This window comes from Anopheles arabiensis, chromosome 2, assembly GCF_016920715.1.
Source record: "Anopheles arabiensis isolate DONGOLA chromosome 2, AaraD3, whole genome shotgun sequence".
Taxonomy (NCBI): domain Eukaryota; kingdom Metazoa; phylum Arthropoda; class Insecta; order Diptera; family Culicidae; genus Anopheles; species Anopheles arabiensis.
Window position 1 is genome coordinate 87,668,353 of NC_053517.1, and position 14,631 is coordinate 87,682,983.

Here is a 14,631-nt window from a genome sequence, read left to right on the forward strand (position 1 = left end):
GAGGAAAATACAATGAAACAACGCGAGCGAGCGTTCTTTTCAGTGAGAGCGCCGGTCTGGTGGTACAGTCGTCAACTCGAACGACTTAATAACATGCCCATCGTGGGTTCAAGCCCCGAATAGACCGACCCCCCATGGGTAGGTAGGACTGACTATCCTATGTCTATGTTTCTACCTTCCCCTCGCCTGAAAATTTCATTCTCTTTGTCTGTCGGGTAAGCTTTAACCGCCGACAACGAGATTCAAATTCAAATTTAAATGATTTTCTTTGACGAAAAATTCTCGGAATCCACGCAACTGACATTTTCTACTTATTATGAACATTAAATTTCAACGGATAAAAATAAAAAGCGCCAGGCAAACAAACGTGCATCAGCGCGATAAGTAACAAATGAGGTTAGCAATCCTTGAAACAGCATCCCAAGCGCCACAGAGTAAGCTTAAACGACTGAAAAATAAAATATCTGTGATTTTCGGTAGGATAAATGGAAAATCGGTAGTTTTAGGGCGGTCATCTGTGAATCGGTAGGCGTATAAAAAATCGGTAGGAATACAGATAAATCGGTATTTCTGGTCACTCTGGTAGCAATAGCTCGGCAACGTTCGGCAGTGTTCGGCCCGCGCGCCCGTTTCGATACTGCAAGTCGCAAGCCGTGGTGGTTCGCAAAATCTTTTCATTCTCTTGATTTGTGCCCTCCGAACGGTTAAGGCCCTCGATCGCGTGCTCCGCCGGGTTTTTTCTTACAGTTGCTAGCGTCACCAGACCAGATCCATCGAAAATGACCAAGAAGGCTGATCCCTATGGCTTCGCCAAGGATTTCCTGGCCGGTGGTATCTCTGCCGCTGTCTCGAAAACGGCCGTAGCACCGATCGAACGCGTCAAGCTGCTGCTCCAGGTCCAGGCTGCCTCCAAGCAGATCGCCGTCGACAAGCAGTACAAGGGTGAGTGTGTGTGTGTGTTGGGCAGAGACAGAAATTTGCCAGCTCTCGACCAAATGGTGTGCGAGTGTGTGTGTGTGCGTGTAATAGTGCCAGTATACCGCCCCGGTACCGGGTCCCGGTCTTTGTGGGAGAAATGAACTTCGCAACGTGGTCTCGTGACGGAAGTCTTGAAGTTGGGAAAAAGCATGCCTTTTCGATGTCTTAAATGAAGTGCTTTTTCTCATCGCCTTGAGCCCGCTGGAAGTCGATGGAAATTGCAGGTGGCTGGCATAATTGGCTTGTAGTATGAATGTGTGAGAGAAGGTAGAATAGACAGAGCACAGCAGCACACAGTTGTCGGCATGTATGTGCGGTTGTGTTGCCCCGGTCGCCATATTGATTTTTCTCCCTAACCCCGCGAGCATGGCTCAAGTAGTCGGGGAGAGGGACACGGTGTTTCGCAACGAGCTCCGTTTCCCCCAACCAGCATTATGCTAGGGCATGGTGTGAAAATGAAGAAAACTTGAGCTTTTTCTTAACGAAATATGTCTGAAACATAGCTATTTTGCTTAATACTTTCAATGCTAAAATGAAACTAGCTGTCGTGCGGGGATTTTGCACACTTCACGTGATGCACAATTTTGTATGGTTATGTAACAGATCACAGGGTTCAGCCCTGGAAATATTCTAGAAGGATCGTCGGCGCGTGGTCCAAGGTTAGGGAATAGAGTGCGTAAAATTTCTTTTTCTCAACCGTTTGGCCAGAACGGGGTTGCATAACGTACTCGCAAATACCATTATTAACGATTTTTTCTTTTTTTCTTCTTACCCCCCCCCCCCTCTCTCCCACCCACAACACAACCCCACTCAATCTGCAGGTATCGTCGATTGCTTCGTTCGCATCCCGAAGGAGCAGGGAATCGGTGCCTTCTGGCGCGGTAACTTGGCCAACGTGATCCGTTACTTCCCGACCCAGGCCCTGAACTTCGCGTTCAAGGATGTGTACAAACAGGTGTTCCTCGGCGGCGTCGACAAGAACACCCAGTTCTGGCGCTACTTCCTGGGTAACCTCGGATCCGGCGGTGCCGCCGGTGCCACGTCGCTCTGCTTCGTGTACCCGCTCGACTTCGCCCGTACCCGTCTCGGTGCGGACGTTGGTCGCGGTGCCGGCGAGCGTGAGTTCAACGGTCTGCTCGACTGTCTGAAGAAGACGGTCAAGTCGGACGGTATCATCGGTCTGTACCGTGGATTCAACGTGTCCGTTCAGGGTATCATCATCTATCGTGCGGCCTACTTCGGTTGCTTCGATACTGCCAAGGGAATGCTGCCGGACCCGAAGAACACCTCCATCTTCGTCTCCTGGGCCATCGCACAGGTAAGTGCTCGGACTTGTGTTTCTCAGCAATAGCACAATAGTACGGTACTGCGCGTGTTTTGCGCATTACATAACCATTTCCAATCGATCGCGCTAAAAAACAGACTCCTGGGCGGTTGTTTTGCTGAGTTGCCACAGTTCGATTTGTGACAAATGGGGCTTCCTGCGATTAACGACATAGGGACGGAGGAAGGAGCACGTTTGTTTGTTCGTGACCTGCACTGTCCTCCGGTTCCTTCAACACCGAGGACCACTCATTAACGCTAAGGGGGAAGAACTCTGGGTTTCTAACCGTGTGTCAGCACTAGACTCTCCACTACAGCCGCTGTGCGTAGGAAGTACACGGGGTACATTGGGGAAGTGTAACATGTGCTCGGGGTCTATCAGATTGTTTTCAGTTGTGGCCATTGGCTCGGATTTCGCTGATAAGAAGGAAACGAGCATAGTAATAGTAAGACGTATTTCTCTCCGATTGATGACTTTGCTGCAAACCAAAACACATGTGCCTGCTTGCGTTTGACAAACGTCGTCGTACGGCGGCCTCTCGTCCAGCAGAGTGAGAGCACCAGAAGAATGTCGTTTTGACATTGAAATTTCTTGCAAATAGCTGATGAAGATGAATGAGACGCATTTGAAAATGTGCTTGACTGTTACGTAAAAGGTGGAGGAGTAGAGAATTCAGTTGAAATACTATCTTAAATTCGAATTTTGAGGTTTCTTCACTTTGCAGCTTTTGTTCTTATCAACACCGTTGTGTAACATTGGCCGGTGGCAGGATTAGGTGTGGAAGAAAAAAACGGCAACGGAGGAAGTGCGACTGTCAAACGGTCAAGAAGATTGGTGAATGACGCGCAGGTCATGACGCAAGTGTCAAAAACTGCTGCTGCTACGGCAAAAGAATACCATCCCCAAACAAACTGTCCCCTCCCCCCCCGCCCACACTTTTGTACGTAAATCAAAGTTGCAGAAATCGGTCAGAGTAAATTTTTTTTTAACTGCATCATGTAAAGATGTCACCTGAAAACTGAAAATGCGTATGTTCTAAGACGCACACACTTGCATAACAGCGGCGTTTTACTCCAAACCACCAAAACCCAATGGTTATACAATCCCCCGCCCCAGAAACATACGCACATGTGTGTGTGTGTGTGTTGTGTAGTAGGCCCCCCATAACAACCGTCACAGGTTGCCTCGTGCTCTCATCTCATATTGTCCCGGTTATATTTAGAGCAAAGGCCACCTTGTTTTTTGTCTTTTACCGTTCCTCCCGGTTTTCCACGTACTGCTTTAAACCTTTTTTTTTATGTAGAAGAAGCTGCGTTTTTCTTTTGCCACCATTTCTCGTCTACTTTCTTCATTAGCCCCGCTGTCCGATAGCTGCCAGTGGAAAGAGGTGGTTGGTAAAGATGTGTTCTATTGCACAGCGCAGAATGGCAGCGCGTCAAGCCCTCGTTACTCGTTGCCGCCAAGGTCGGATCAATTGATGGAGAAAATCGACGTCAACGAGCGAATGGTTTACACCTCTAGGCGTAGGTTTTCATTAGCCGCTGTTACGCGATGCAGCTATACGAACGATAATTTGTGCATTTTTAGGAATTCTTCTAAGAAAATCACATTTGAATTATTGTGATAGTATGCTATAATGATCGTATATCCAATTGATCTTTTAAAAACAAATTTAACAACAAGACAACACAAATGTTAAACATTCGTCGCATAGCATCATGTTGCCCTTTTGGTATCTCGCCTTTGGCCCTAACTCGAAGCCTTTACATTCGCAAAAGACAAGGCTGCAAACAGAGTGTGGTGTGTGGCACATTGTTAACGCGAACTCGACAAACAGTTCGACCCATCATCACCCCAGGGTTGAGAGTGAAAGATTTCGAAACATTTACCACCACTGAGTGTGGCGCGTGTGTCGCCCTTTTTTTCACTCAGCCTATGCCATCTTGAAGAGGTTTTTTTAGTGTTCTTGTTGCTTTCTTTTTAAGCGTTAAACGAGAATTGCGAGACGCGGAACGTCGTCACAGCTACGTAGCGGGTATTTATAGGAAACAGAGAAACCTCCTACCGCCACTTGAGAATAGACCGGTGTGGGTATATGATGAGGAAAGCCCCCCCCAATCCGTTCTATCCACACATGCACGTTAATCGCTATTGATTGAAATACGCGATGCTATTAACTCATTACGTTTCACTTTGTGGGTCCTTTTCATTTGTACATCAATTCTTAATTAGAAGAAATTCACGTTAATCCTTGTTTTTTTTTGCCACAAAAACCCTTTTTTCGCTGATACTTATGTAACACACCGGTGTGTCCCATTTACAATGAGCGCGCACTATGTGTGTGTGCCCGTGCCCGTAAATGTGACGTAACGTATCATTTTGTCCAGAGTCTTGCCCCCTCGCTGAATAGCCTTGAACAGGCACGAACAGCAGGCGCACATCGAGTTTGGTCAATCGATAATTCTTTCACTTCTTATGCTGTTGTGAATGCTGCAAATGCGGTTTAATTTTCGATATCAAATAAGCAAACGATACTACAGAAACCTGCTTTTACAGCAATCACATGATAATTTGGTCTAAATCCCCCCCCCCCGTGCTGCTGACACCTCTCTTTCGTAATTTCTTTTTTACTGCATTTAAGCGGAGCCGCTGTTCTGGTGACAAGGGTGTCCGCAGTCTGGGTTGTTATCACTTATCAGCTGCGCAGGGCCACCGCTTTTAACTGGTGTGAATAGGAGCGAGCTCTGTGTTAGCCTTGAAAAAATGGTACGGCTTTGCCCCCGCAAAAGGGAAGATAGCAGCAGCAGCACGCGTGGCAATAACGACTACGGCAAACACAACGTGACACAGCGCATACCTTTTAGAGGACGGAAGATCTAAAATCCGCAGACATGTGATGCGTGTTACATATGTGTACCTTTGGAATTAGGAGAGTGTTTGATACATTGTGATAAAAGTTTAGAGCGATCACTACTATATGAATTGGTTGCAGCGCTGGTGGTAGTATCAGCTGATTTCGAAAAATCAATAATCTGCATTATATATGAGCTAAATTCATTGTTGGATATTTCGGGTCAGCCGTCGTGGAAATGGATATGTAAAATGTACTACTACCGTGTTAAGCCTTGAAAAACCTACTGTCAACACACAATGTTAACCAACACGTTCTTTTCCTCTTTCACACAGGTGGTGACGACGGCTTCCGGTATTATTTCGTATCCTTTCGATACCGTCAGACGACGCATGATGATGCAGTCTGGCCGTGCCAAGTCGGAGGTGATGTACAAGAACACGCTCGACTGCTGGGTCAAGATCGGCAAGCAGGAAGGTTCCGGCGCGTTCTTCAAGGGCGCTTTCTCGAACGTCCTGCGTGGTACTGGTGGCGCTCTGGTGCTCGTATTCTACGACGAAGTTAAGGCCCTGCTGGGTTAAGACGGGGAACAGCACGCACCTTAGTGTAATTAGTTATGTCCAGCCAGCCAGAACAGCAGCAGCAGCAGCAGTAACATCAACAACAACAACAACAACAACTATTATAACATCCAAATCAACACACAGTTACCGGTAGCGATCGGCCTTGGGTGCTGGAGCTGATGGGATTGATACCCTTTAGCCACAAAATCACAGGCGATAGCCGCCAGTAAAAATGGTGTATTTGCAAGACAAAATTAACTGTTACAAAACCAATAACCCTTCGCTGTCTCGCTCTCTTTCTCTTGTACTCACTTTTTCTGTATTACTTTACTGTTCCGAATAACCGACAAGCTACTAGATACCGCTATGCGACGTACGCTTTTTAGAAAAAGGAGCAAAGGAGGAAGGAGCCTTTCGTGTTTCCTCTTTCTCTCTCTCTCCGGGAGATGAGTGTGAGCGGACCGGGGGGTAGAGACAGTGAGCTGTTTGTTGCATGTTCTAAGTCGAAGAAGCAGAAAAGTTGCGTTGTTTTATCATCATATTGCGCCCTTCCTTTGGTCCGCAACACGTGGTACATTAAGGGAAGAAGCCAGCACTATTCTAACATCCTGGACGACAACTGCTGCACACGCAATGCAACCAACCACAACAATTATAGCCGGGTTAAAGCGATAAAAAGAAACCGATTGCGATCACGAAAACAGAAATAGATTCGAAATAATAAAATGGGCCAACCATGAAATAACACGAAGTTTTTTGTTATCTCTCAAAAGTCGAAACGTAACGGGAGCGTTTTGAGCGCAATCATAAAGTTATTCGTTGGGGTGGTCTTATTGTAAATCCAATTAGATTTGAAAATTTAGGATTTCCATGAGTATTTTGGGGTCTTTCCTAGTGATGTGCTTTTTGGAGCGCACCTGCGACGTCGATCTGACTTCCGAACCACTAGTTCCACCTAAAGTCGGAGTCGTCCGGAATCATCTGGAGTCGGCCGTCTGTCCGACCAGACGACTCCGAACGACTCCGGATAATGTTGGGAGGACCTTCGTTCCGGAGTCAATACGAATCCGAGAGAATGCTCTCTGAATTAATGAGCTCAATTTCTGTTTGTTGGAGACTTTTCGTACGTTTGCCAATCCAATATCACATTAAAAATAAATAGATTTCATTAAAAAAAAAATTGCCAGCCAAATGTGTTGGTTGTTTATAATATTAAAACAAATCATATTTCCAGTTTAAATTTGTTAACGCCTTCATGCAGGTCCAATTTGAATCACAGACAAATTCATGTCAAAAATCATGTGAAATTCCTGCTGGGCAAAAACTGTCATTCCGCCTTTCAAAAACGCTCGCCTGCGAGGGAAAATCGCTCCGATTTGGAGCATTCTCGAGCTCACAAACTGCAGTAATTTGTTGTACCACGCGTGTGTTTATAGCCTCGCGTCAAGAACTTTCCCTTGTCATGCCGCAGAAAAAATCATAAATTTGTAGCAAGCATTCGATTTTCATGAAAAATTCATGCGAGAAAAAAGGAGAACAATATAATTGAACAAATTCGCAACAGATGTCTCGCACTAGAATGATTTTGGGGGTATTGCTGAACTCTGAAGCAGGGGAAAAATTTTGCTTCCCTCTGTACTAAAACACGACGTCGTACCAAAACCCAATCGAAGTAGCCGTTTTTAGTACTAAAAGTAGAAATTTGCCGCCTCACGGCATGCTTGGGCTCATTTACAACAACACTACCGTCCGGTGCACATCATGGACGAGGCAGCGCAGCAGGAAGTGAAAAAGATTCTCGCCGACTTCTTGGTAAGTTTTCATTTGCCTTCGAAAATTCGATCACTGTGACGCATTGGACACAATTTGCTCCGCGTTTTATGTTTGCAGTCGAACAATTCATCGTCCTCCTCGCACGATGCGTCGTTCAACGACCTCGAACAGTTGGCCGAGCTGCACAAACAGATTGAGCTGAAGAAAGTGCACCGGGATGATTTGCGTCGTTTGAATTTCGGTGAGTTACTCCGTGGCCATCTGTCTCCACTTAGTCTAATTGAAAAACTTCCCGTTTTAATGGTGTCCAAAATCCAACAGGGCTGTTCTCGCTCAAGCAGGGACTGGCGAGCTTTGGCAGCGGAGCGTTCGAGGAACGGCTTGCCATCGATCACCACACCATCGTCCGGCAGGTGGTGGAAAAGTACCGGGAGGCATCGTACGGTTTGCAGCGTTATTGCGGCGAGCAGACACTGCTCGGCCACTCGCGACAGGCTCTGCTCGACCAGGGCGAGCTGCAGAAGCTACAGAGCGTGCTGCGGCTGCAGGACCAGCTGCGCCTGAAGCTCGCCAGCACACCGATCGTGAAGCAGTGGGACCGGGAGAAGGCCACCCTGAGCGCGGAACAGAAGGAGCTGGCCAAGCTGGAGCAGGTTAGCAATGAGATTACGCACAAGCGTAAAGACATGCTCGACCGGAAGCAGGGCGAGTTGGCCAACGTGCTGATCGCTATCGGCGAACGTTTCGAACGGGCGGAGGAGCTGCGCATCAAGCTGGCGGGGATTACGAAGCAGCACGGCGACGACCTGCACGACGACCACAGCAGCGAGACCGATCTGCGGTCGGAAGATGGACGGAAGGATGCGGGCGGCACCGCTGGGGTGGAAGCAGACCGCGAGGCTAACAATTCGCCGATGTTTGAATCGATCGACTGGAATCTGGACAGCGCCAGCATGGACTTGAAGTTGGATCTGAACTTCAAGAATCCGAACGATTTCCCCGACATCCTGGCGCACCTCAGCACCATCCATTCCGGCAAGTATCAGCTGCAGGATGTAGCCCACTCCGTCGTTGACAAGGGTAACGGGAAGAAAGCGCGCCACGAAGCAAAGCCACCAAAGGGTGCGATGAGAAAGGGTGGCAAAGCAGCACCGGGTGAGGTTAAGTCATCGCTCCCGGAACAAACTGACAGAGAAGCTGCTGCTACGGTCGCAAAAAAATCCAAAATGGCGGACTGTCGCGAAAAGGTTACTACGCCACAAGTGGAAGAGTGCAACGGGAACGACACGGAAAATGTAAAGCCGGCCGAAAATCGCAAAAATCAGCAGCAACGCAACGATTTCGTAGTGCCCAAAGCACCAATGCCAAAGCAGGCGGTTGGCGCCAATTCGGCCAATGTGCAGAATGCTGCTGCACGCCCGTTGCGCAAAGTGCCGCCACCAGGGACGCCGAAAAAGTCCGCACAGAAGCGGGTCACGATGGCCGGAATCGGTCGTAAGGAGTGCAAAAAAGCACTCACGCCTGCTTTGGTCCAAATGCAGCAGTCCAGCAGCAATCGCTCTTCAAGCAACCCTTCTGCCAGAGCGTCCGGGGGAAACAGTAAGGGTGGTGGTTCCAACAGCAATCAACCGAACTCGAAAAAGGAACCAGAATATGGCGCTCAAGAGCAGCCACGTGTGCAGCAAGAGAAACCTCAACAAGCCACAGCGCAACAGAAACAGCATCCGCAACAGCAACAATCAAACAGAAACAACAAACCGACAGTGTCGAACACTGCCAAGTCGTCTACCCGTGAGCCGGCGGTGAAGGAGAGCGACCCGGAACCGATGGAGCTGGACGCGGAGGAGGACTGCAACATCGGCGAGATGATGGACACTTCGGCGAGCAACAATTCCCTGGACTTTGCGATGCAAAGTTCGAGCGGTGAGTTTGATCTGAACTTTTCCGGCGACTTTCCCGACATGAATCTGGGCGATGATGCTGCTGCCGATGAAGCGGACGATCTGGACTTTTTGTGTGCCAGCCCGGCTAAACAGACGCGCAGCAAATCGCAGAAGAGGACAAAATCGGTCGATAGTAATGAGGTAGCGGACAGCTTTGACTTTGCGTTCGACGGCAGCAACTCCAGCGAATGTTTGGACGGTGGGGACGATTTGTTTAGTTGAGCTACTTTTTTTTTAAATGCTGCTAATTCAATTGAATTCTATTTATTTGCCTATCCCGCCCAACAAAACGTTGGGGGATAGAGCGTAAAATCATTTCTTTCCATTGTTCGGTTTCGGTTTCACGACCTCGCTTTGAAGTTAAAATATACGCAACAGTATATTACAGATTAGCGGGAGTAGCAAAAGGATTTAGATTTTCCACTAAACGTTTTCATAAAACGTTCCCTGGACATTAACTCTAGTAAATGCACTTTAGGTTTCTTTTTTGCTTGGAATTATTGGCGGTCGTTTTGCTGTCTCAACCACAGCCAAACCCCGATATGGCAGCGTCGGTCAGTGTTTGCTGTCGGTTTCGCTCTGCTTCGCCCTCAACCATCACTGGTACTCCTTGTTTAGGGCGCGCCCGATCAGCATGCGCCTAATTTCGGACGTACCAGCGCCAATCTCGTACAGCTTGCAGTCGCGCATGATCCGGCCGGTCGGATAGTCGTTGATGTACCCGTTGCCGCCGAGGATCTGGATCGCGTCGAGCGCGACCTGCGTCGCCTTCTCGGCACAGTACAGGATGACGCCCGCGCAGTCCTTCGGATTGGCCTGGCCGCGGTCGCAGGCCCGCGCCACCGAGTACAGGTACGCCCGGCACGCGTTCATCGTCGTGTACATGTCGGCCATCTTGCCCTGCAGCAGCTGAAACTCGCCGATGCGCGTGTTAAACTGCTTGCGCGAGTGCGCATACTCGAACGCCACGTCGCAGGCCGCCTGCATCAGCCCGACCGGACCGGCGGCCAGCACGAGCCGCTCCAGATCCAGCCCCGACATCAGCACGTAGACGCCCTTGTTCAGCCCGCCGAGAATGTTGCCGGCCGGCACCTTCGCGTCCTCAAAGATCAGCTCACCGGTCGGGCTGCCCCGGATGCCCAGCTTGTCCAGCTTCGGGCCCTGCGTGAACCCGGCCGTGCCGCGCTCGACAATGAACGCGGTAATGCCGTGCTGCGGTTTCGCGCTCGTGTCCGTCTTCGCGTAGATGACGTACGTGTCCGCCACTGGGCCGTTGGTGATCCAGAACTTGCTACCATTCAGCACGTAGTAGTCACCGTGCTTGTCGGCCCGCAGCTTCATCGACACGACGTCGCTGCCCGAGCCGGCCTCGGACATGGCCAGGGCGCCGATGTGTTCGCCACTGCACAGCTTGGGCAGGTAGCGCTCCTTCTGCTCGTCCGTACCGTGCCGATGGATCTGATTGACGCACAGGTTCGAGTGGGCACCGTAGGACAGGGCGACCGAGCCGGACGCACGCGACAGTTCCTCGTTCACGATGCAGTGGTCAAGGTACGATCCGCCGAGCCCACCGTACTCGGGCTTTACCGTCACGCCGAGCACTCCCATCTCGCCCAGTTTGCGCCAGAAGCTGCGCATCTCTCTAAAATGGGACAGAATAAGGTGGGAAGAGAAGAAGGAGTTAAGGTGCATTTACAAATGGCAATGTGAAACGTGTGAATTGCTGCATCCCATTGGCCATATCTCATTATGCTTTCCCATTGGCATTACGCAACGTTACACTTCGTACGCTGACGTACTAATCGCTGGAACTACAACTGGATTCTTACTTGAATTCATTCTGCTTGTCGATCTCCTGTGCCAAGGGAGCCAATTCTTTTTGCGCAAAGTTGAACACGGTTTGGCGCAGCTGGAGAAAAAAAAGAAAACAAATGAAATGCAAAATTATCACCACGACTATCTTCAAAGGCTCCATCCGCTGCTGCATGCATACCTGTTGCTGATCTTCCGTCAATCCGAACAGATACTCATCGATCGGATAGTGCTGCATGGACCGGGCGGGCACAACGAACGAACCGCCCCACGATCGGGCTTGGCTCGGGGCCAACCTAGCGGACAGGAACCTTGCCGCAGTCGTTAGGTTGCGTATTGCTGACATTTTGCCCTACCCCCTCTGTGCCTTCTTATTCTGCGGCAAGTGTTCGCACCAACAACGCAAAACAACACCACCACACACACACACACGAACGTACGTAAGGAACGATAACCGCGTGGCGTATGTGCTGATACCCGGAAAGGGGGGAGTAGAAGGGAGTATTTAAATTGATAGGAGGTGGTGGTGTTGGTGGTTGGCACCCTAGTTACAGTGTGACGTAGCGCAGCAAGCAAAGCCGATCTAACGCCAAACGGAGATACGCGCTCCCGTGTCCAGCGAGTTCGCTTTCGTTCGATCGTGATGCTCGCAGCAAGCAGACTGAGCGGTCGGGTTCACGTTCGTGGGGGTTGTTTTCGCGACTCGCCGTACGGTGCGCGGTGCGCACTTGCACGCACACACTGCCATTTGGTTGGCGGATCATCAGGCGCTGATAGTAGCGGAGCAGCCTTTCCGACCTTGATTGCCTGTTTCGTTGTGAGAGGGTGATGAATGGCAAAATTTCAATGCCTGCTGCTGGTGGGGGAAGGTACAAAGAGCGATTTTGTGGTCCCTTCTGGGGGCTTGGCTTGTGGAACGAGTTGGGGAGAAACTGCAATGGGAATGGGAAGAAAACCACGTTGCAATAAAGAAGATCAATTTTTTGGGATGAAGTTCGATAAATTTTAAATCGTTTACGTGGATTTCAAGCGATTTAGCGATTTTTTGTTTAAAAATTCATTAAATAAGCTACATGACTTTTCGTATAGCGAGCTGGCAACACTGCCATCAGCTGTCAAATGCCAAACCTCCATAAACAACTGGCTTGACAGCGGAAAGGCAAACAGGGGCAACAAAAAAAAAAAACAAGTGATGATGGTAAACAATTTTGCGATCTCGATCTTCGTCCAATAGTGAGCCGGGAATCGTAATTTAACCCTCTCAAGCACAAGCATTTCCTACCATAATACAATTACTAGTGCGTGCGTGTAGCGTAGGAGAGATGAACGGCAACATGACGGTGAAATGTGAACCAATCAGCGAAGAGGTGGAACTGTTCAACAGCCTTGTCGCGGCCGGCGACGATGGGCAGCCGCTGCCCCAGCAAGACCTTCGGTTTCTCTGCCTGTACAGACTGAAAGTTACCCAAGAGACGGTGGAATTGCTGGAAGGTATGCGTTCAAATGGCATCCACACTCCCGCCCATCCCAATAACTTGTCACTCCATTCCGACTCATTCCAGCGCAAAAGATTGACGTCGAGTGTTTGCGCAAAATGCGCATCGAGGACGTGGACGTACTTTTCGAGGGGAAGCCGCTCGGGTCGAAGATTTTGTTTCGCGAAGCATTCCTCGAGTGGCGCGACGAGATTGGGCTGCCGTGCCAAAGCATTAAATCGATAGGCGACCGCAAACGGTACAGTGAACCGTCGCCGGCGTCATCGTCGTCGTTCGATCTGTTGGGGGGAACCCCGCTGAAACAGCAGCTGCTCACCTCACCGAACTGGGACGAATGTCTGCCGCCGGCGGTACAGCTGTTCGGCGAGCGGGAAGCGAACGGTCAGCGGGATGGTGCGGCTCCCGTGTCTTATCGCTCGTTTCAGTGGCCAATGACGCCGGGCACGCTAAAGGACGTGCTGAGCAGTAGCCCGATCGGGCAGCCGATCCTTGCGCGCGGATGCTTGGGCAGCTTGAGCAAATCGCTGCAATATCAGCTGGCCGCCATCATTATCGATTATCACATGGAGTTCGAGACGAAGATTACCACCCCGCAGCTGGAGAACTATGCGTACTGCATTACGACACTGTTTCCACACGAAAATGCGGTAAGAATAGGCGCAATGGAGTGTTTAATTTCTTTCCGAAGTAGCTAACACATTTTTATTTCCCTTCTAGCAAACGTATCACATTCCTCGTGGTCCCAACAGGCGAAATCCGGGCGGTTCGTTGTACTCTCGATTTATTAACCAAAAGATAAGCAAAAAAGCACTCGCCATCGGAAGCACGATGGCTACAACTTAAAAGCGGAATGCGTTCCATGATGCCTGCGTGTGCATGAGAGAAATAGAGAGAGAGAGAGACGATTTACATTTAAGAAGATTCATTCAACCGTCTCACGGACCAAGTTTGTGCACAATTTAGCTCTACCACCTTATAAGTCTGTTCAGAGTGTTTTTATGTTGCTCGTAAAATCGAATATGCGTTGTGTGATTAATTGGAGTGATTTAGCTTACTTTCTAGGGTTACATGAAATGGTTCATACTTTTTTTTCGGTGGAAATTGTGGAAGCAAATGTTTATCTGTGGAGTTCTTGTTGTGATCAAATACTTAATCCATCTGCAATATTTATGTGTGTGTGTGTGTGCGTGTATGTTAGGAATCTAATATTTATTCTTGTGATTGCAACGATTGTTTACCATTCTTCCCATCCTCTCTGCACTGTAGTCTACTTCGAGATGTGTCTTTTTTCAAACATCACTTTATGATATTGGATAGTACGTGATATGTACGCAGGTGGGAATTGCTACGAATAAACTATGAAAACTTAGGGTTAATAATTTCAAAATGCGTGGTCCCGTGGTATAGTCATCGATATGCCCTTCTTGGGTTCAAGCCTCGTATTCAAGACGGTAGCAAGGGGACTGACTATACGGGCTATGCCTGGTCGGTATGAGCTAGTGATGGGAAAAATGAAATTTTCGTCGGAATCGATTCTGGCTAGTTCCGAATTTTTCTGAAATCGATTCCGGATAGTAGGTCTGGAAACAGAATTGGTTCCGGAATTGGCTCGGGAATCGGTTCCAGAATCGAAATCGGCTCCTAAAACGGAATTAGCTCTGAAATCAGAATCGACTTCGAAATGGAGTCAGTTTCGGCGTCTCCATAAGAACAGGCGTTTGGGTCCAATGATGCTACTTATTGATTGCAGGAAAGAATCAAAATTTATTTGTAAACAATCCATTATCACGGAGATTCCCATACTGATTTCGCTTCTGAAACTTCTTATTTCAATTCGTGCACTGATTCTCATTCTGGAGCTCATTCCAATTCTGGAGTCAATCCTGATTCC

General features: G+C 49.0%; 4 protein-coding genes across 4 annotated transcripts; 3 read left to right on the plus strand and 1 right to left on the minus strand.

The window, feature by feature from the left end:
* The first annotated feature begins 665 nt into the window (after positions 1–665).
* LOC120899850 (ADP,ATP carrier protein 1) lies at positions 666–6,463 on the plus strand. The gene is made up of 3 exons (XM_040306128.1): positions 666–942; positions 1,800–2,296; positions 5,489–6,463. Exons 1-3 carry the CDS (start codon positions 780–782, stop codon positions 5,732–5,734), a joined length of 906 nt encoding a protein of 301 aa, XP_040162062.1. The 5' UTR covers positions 666–779; the 3' UTR covers positions 5,735–6,463.
* Positions 6,464–7,422: 959 nt separating this feature from the next.
* LOC120898545 lies at positions 7,423–9,824 on the plus strand. Its single transcript, XM_040304542.1, has 3 exons — positions 7,423–7,528; positions 7,607–7,730; positions 7,811–9,824. Exons 1-3 carry the CDS (start codon positions 7,478–7,480, stop codon positions 9,652–9,654), a joined length of 2,019 nt encoding a protein of 672 aa, XP_040160476.1. The 5' UTR covers positions 7,423–7,477; the 3' UTR covers positions 9,655–9,824.
* LOC120898563 (isovaleryl-CoA dehydrogenase, mitochondrial) lies at positions 9,786–11,902 on the minus strand. Its single transcript, XM_040304603.1, has 3 exons — positions 11,426–11,902; positions 11,262–11,341; positions 9,786–11,074 (listed from the first exon to the last, which is right to left on the minus strand). The coding sequence occupies exons 1-3, from the start codon at positions 11,588–11,590 to the stop codon at positions 10,030–10,032; spliced, it is 1,290 nt and encodes a 429-aa protein (XP_040160537.1). The 5' UTR covers positions 11,591–11,902; the 3' UTR covers positions 9,786–10,029.
* Positions 11,903–12,072: 170 nt separating this feature from the next.
* Positions 12,073–14,505, plus strand: LOC120898571. The gene is made up of 3 exons (XM_040304615.1): positions 12,073–12,735; positions 12,807–13,387; positions 13,458–14,505. Exons 1-3 carry the CDS (start codon positions 12,567–12,569, stop codon positions 13,581–13,583), a joined length of 876 nt encoding a protein of 291 aa, XP_040160549.1. The 5' UTR covers positions 12,073–12,566; the 3' UTR covers positions 13,584–14,505.
* Positions 14,506–14,631: the final 126 nt, after the last annotated feature.

Bases quoted from the DNA above. Each gene is read 5' to 3' on its own strand.
- LOC120898563 (XM_040304603.1), bottom strand. From the start codon at position 11,590: ATGTCAGCAATACGCAACCTAACGACTGCGGCAAGGTTCCTGTCCGCT. The intron at 11,342-11,425 runs GTATGCATGCAG...TTTTTTCTCCAG, and splicing joins TGACGGAAGATCAGCAACAG to CTGCGCCAAACCGTGTTCAA. The intron at 11,075-11,261 runs GTAAGAATCCAG...GTCCCATTTTAG, and splicing joins GACAAGCAGAATGAATTCAA to AGAGATGCGCAGCTTCTGGC.
- LOC120898545 (XM_040304542.1), top strand. From the start codon at position 7,478: ATGGACGAGGCAGCGCAGCAGGAAGTGAAAAAGATTCTCGCCGACTTC. The intron at 7,529-7,606 runs GTAAGTTTTCAT...TTATGTTTGCAG, and splicing joins AGATTCTCGCCGACTTCTTG to TCGAACAATTCATCGTCCTC. The intron at 7,731-7,810 runs GTGAGTTACTCC...AAAATCCAACAG, and splicing joins TTTGCGTCGTTTGAATTTCG to GGCTGTTCTCGCTCAAGCAG.
- LOC120898571 (XM_040304615.1), top strand. From the start codon at position 12,567: ATGAACGGCAACATGACGGTGAAATGTGAACCAATCAGCGAAGAGGTG. The intron at 12,736-12,806 runs GTATGCGTTCAA...GACTCATTCCAG, and splicing joins GACGGTGGAATTGCTGGAAG to CGCAAAAGATTGACGTCGAG. The intron at 13,388-13,457 runs GTAAGAATAGGC...TTTCCCTTCTAG, and splicing joins TGTTTCCACACGAAAATGCG to CAAACGTATCACATTCCTCG.
- LOC120899850 (XM_040306128.1), top strand. From the start codon at position 780: ATGACCAAGAAGGCTGATCCCTATGGCTTCGCCAAGGATTTCCTGGCC. The intron at 943-1,799 runs GTGAGTGTGTGT...CTCAATCTGCAG, and splicing joins CGTCGACAAGCAGTACAAGG to GTATCGTCGATTGCTTCGTT. The intron at 2,297-5,488 runs GTAAGTGCTCGG...TCTTTCACACAG, and splicing joins TCTCCTGGGCCATCGCACAG to GTGGTGACGACGGCTTCCGG.